This window comes from Nanorana parkeri, unplaced genomic scaffold (genome assembly GCF_000935625.1).
Source record: "Nanorana parkeri isolate BGI_ZX_2015 unplaced genomic scaffold, ASM93562v1 scaffold748, whole genome shotgun sequence".
Classification (NCBI taxonomy): domain Eukaryota; kingdom Metazoa; phylum Chordata; class Amphibia; order Anura; family Dicroglossidae; genus Nanorana; species Nanorana parkeri.
Genome location: NW_017307016.1, coordinates 103,542 through 107,285, shown reverse-complemented (window position 1 = coordinate 107,285; position 3,744 = coordinate 103,542). Strand labels below are relative to the sequence as shown.

The 3,744-nt window shown below is 52.2% G+C and overlaps 1 protein-coding gene across 2 annotated transcripts in view; it reads left to right on the top strand.

The window, feature by feature from the left end:
• LOC108793447 (protein ABHD14B-like) overlaps positions 1 to 2,625 on the top strand; it is a 12,949-nt gene extending 10,324 nt beyond the window's left edge. Inside the window, exons 2-4 of one of the 2 annotated variants that reach the window (XM_018564398.1) lie at positions 396 to 620; positions 1,501 to 1,742; positions 2,388 to 2,625. In XM_018564398.1, the coding sequence (XP_018419900.1) occupies positions 407 to 620; positions 1,501 to 1,742; positions 2,388 to 2,570 (639 nt within the window). In that variant the 5' untranslated portion in view covers positions 396 to 406 and the 3' untranslated portion in view covers positions 2,571 to 2,625. Of the gene's footprint in view, positions 1 to 392; positions 621 to 1,500; positions 1,743 to 2,387 lie in introns of both variants that reach the window. The other variant, XM_018564397.1, reaches the window with a different exon arrangement.
• The last annotated feature ends 1,119 nt before the right edge of the window (positions 2,626 to 3,744 follow it).

Below are 3,744 nucleotides of genomic sequence, written 5' to 3'. Positions count from 1 at the left end.
CCCCCTACCCGACAACCCCCCCCCCCCCCCCCCCCCTCTCATAGTTCTCCTTTAAGAACTGGTTCGCACCTGAGCGTTTTACGGCGCTGATGGACGCGCTGTAAAACGCTCACCATGTGAAAACCAATAGCTGCCTATGCGCGTGGTTCCCACCTGGGCGTTCCTACGCGCTGAAAAACGCCCTACGCCCAAAGAAGTACAGGAGCTTCTTTGGGGCATATTTTTCACGCGTATCCATTAGGATACAGCCGGGTAGCCTCCGTAAACGCGTTTCTTTTAGCGCAAATCGCGGCACGAAACGCGCGGCAAACACGCATATTCCGTACGCGCAGGAGTGCACCCAGCCTAATACAAATGCCTTTTAATGACACAACGTTCCTTCTTCCGTCCAGCAGGTCACGCGGCCATGGCGGAGGCCCAGATACGGGAGGGATCAGTCAGCACTTCGGGACAGACGCTGTTTTACCGTGAGGCGGTCCCGCCGCAGCCGCCGAGCTCCCCCAAGCCCGCCGTCCTCCTCCTGCACGGGATTCGTTTCTCGTCCCAGACGTGGCTGGAGCTGGGCACACTGAACAAACTGGCTGCCGCCGGACACCGGGCCGTCGCCATTGACCTGCCAGGTGCGCGGAATATGACCGAGACTCTCGTCTACATCGCTCACCAAATCTCAGAACCTATGCCGCATTTCCTGCGTCTTATCCCTTTAATAACATACCCGCTGATCCGCCAGAAATCCAGGGAGCTCCCAACTTCCTGCAGTGATCTGACATTGTTGCTTCTGCTGCAGTGATATCCCAACGAGTGTTTGGTGTCAGCCCTGCCTAGTTCTCCTCTGCTGGACTACAGCAGCACCCCCCACCTCCACCACTCCCACTTATCTCAATAATATAAGAAGGGGTCCTGGAGTCCAGCAGGAGAGAATTGGGCAGTGGTGACAATGCTGTTTGGGATTTCAGTATTCAAGCGTTGTCATCTCACTGCAGGAAGTTGGGAGCTCCCTGGATTTCTGGCTGATCAATGGGTATTTTTCTGCACTTTCTTTCTCAGCAGAGTCTCATGACCAGTCATAGCAGAGGGGGCTGGACAGTCCCGCATTGAAGCACCGGGGTCCTGGTTTTATCACCACCGGTTTTCTATAGATTGACTTCCAGATAATCCCTATCATGTGTGACTGTGGGGGAGGGGACATTAGAGTGTCAGCTCCTCTGTACAGAGACTGATGTGACTGTGGGGGGAGGGGACATTAGAGTGTAAGCTCCTCTGTACAGAGACTGATGTGACTGTGGTGGAGGGGACATTAGAGTGTAAGCTCCTCTGTACAGAGACTGATGTGACTGTGGGGGGGCATTAGAGTGTAAGCTCCTCTGTACAGAGAACGATGTGACTGGCTGAGTGTTCTCTGTACAGCGCTGCGGTATATGTCAGAGCTATATCCATGTATAATAATAGTGTGTGACTGTTGTGTACACTCGGATCTTATATGATGTCATCTCTGTACAGGATTGGGCCGCTCCAAAGATGCAGTGGCCCCGTGTCCCCTGGCAGAACCGGCCCCGGCCGCCTTCTTGCAGGAACTGCTGGACTCTCTGAATTTGGCCCCTGCGGTGATAATAAGCCCCTCCCTCAGCGGCATGTACTCTCTGCCCCTCCTCCTCCAGAATCCGCAGAGCATCGCAGCCTACGTGCCCGTCGCACCCATCTGCACAGACAAGTTCTCCGCTCAGGACTATGGCCGCGTTCAGGTAAAGAGAACCTGTCACCCAAACACTGAGATCTGAACAGTGGATCTTTAAAGGAGAACTATGGGGTCAGGGCTTTTCCCCATAGTTCTCCTTAGGGTAACGGGAGGACACAAACTAGCGTCCTCCCGTCACCCTAAGCTCAGTATATAGGGAGCTGCTGCTCGCGGTATACTGAGACGCCGGAGCGGATCCCGCCAATTATGCCGAGATCCGCCCACCTGCGTGAGTGACAGCTGGCTCGGCCTATCTAGAGGCAGAGCCAGCTGTACCCGCCCCCTCCCCCGCCAGTTCTTAACTGACAGCTTAATAGTTCCATATTTATTAACCGTTGCATGTCTGGGTGATGATGGGATTTAGAAGCCAAAAATCATCTTTTTGCACCTCCAGCAGTCAGGGAGAGGTCAGGGAATGTTCAATGCTACGTTATATTGATCCATTGGCTTCTCTGATCCGCTGACCCACAACAAGTATGAAGATCAGGAATTCTGACTTTGCTTGCCGCATGCTTTTTCCTGGGTCAGTGATTTGGGAAGTACTGAGGCCCAGCCAGCCAGGGAATTAGCATTTTCAGAGGAAGCTCAGCAGTGACCGGCTCTATGCTTCTCCCCTATGATGCCTCGCAAGTAACACTCTGTTGTCTAATAGGTTTGCACGCTGATCGTTTACGGGGATGGAGATGAGCAACTGGGGGAGGTCTCCCTGCAGAACCTGAAGAATCTGACCAACCACAAGGTGTTTTGCATGAAAGGGGCGGGGCACGCTTGTTACCTGGATGACCCAGACACCTGGCATCGGGGCCTCTTGGAATTCCTCGCAAGCCTGAAATGACATTCCCAGAACATGGGATGACCTGCTGTGATTGCGTATGATTTTAGAGCTAGACCAAGCACCAGAGACCGCCAGACCAAGCACCAGAGACCGCTAGACCAAGCACCAGAGACCGCCAGACCAAGCACCAGAGACCGCCAGACCAAGCACCAGAGACCGCCAGACCAAGCCCCATGGACCGCCAGACCAAGCCCCATGGACCGCCAGACCAAGCACCACAGACCGCCAGACCAAATGCCATAGAGCACCAGACCAAGCACCACAGACCGCCAGACCAAGCACCACAGACCGCCAGACCAAGCCCCATGGACCGCCAGACCAAGCACCATAGACCACCAGACCAAATGCCATAGCCCTTCAAATCAAATGCTATAGACCACCATACCAAACGCCATAGACCACCAGACCATAAATGTTTAGACCAAGCGCTATAGACCACCACAGACTGCCAGATCAAACACCATAGACCATTAGACCAAACGTTGTAGACCACCAGACCAAGCACCATAGACCATCATACCAAACTCTATAGGCTACCAGACCAACCATTGTAGATCTTCAAACCAAGCGCTATAGACCACCACAGACCGCCAAACCAAATGCCATAGACCATCAGACCGAATGCCATAGACCATCAGACCGAATGCCATAGACCATCAGACCTAATGCCATAGACCACCAGACCAAGCACTATATGTCTCCAGATCAAGTGCTATAGACCGCCATGGACAATCAGACCAAATGCCATAGACCTCCAGACCAAGTGCCATAGAGAGCTAGATCAAATATTTGTATATAAATATACATAATAATAAAAATATAACCCCCCCTCCCCCCCTTCTCATTCCTCTTATGTACTGCGGCAGTTTCTACACATTTATTGCGTCATCTGATTGTACACAGACTCAGTATCGGCATTTATATACAGACTCCTCATGTCTATAGTGCAAACAAATGATCATAGTGCTTTACAGAGAAGGTCTGACCTCTAACATTGCTGCCTGCTCCGAGGAGCTTACGATCTAAAGACACAGTCACGACTCTTATAAAGTGAACCTGTCATGGGACTGAAATAAGAAATGTTGAGGTAACAAGTCAAGAGAATCCAGTGCAAGACTCCTGCAGGTACTTATATTATATTCCTGAGAGCCTCAGGAGCCCCTAAGACCGACGG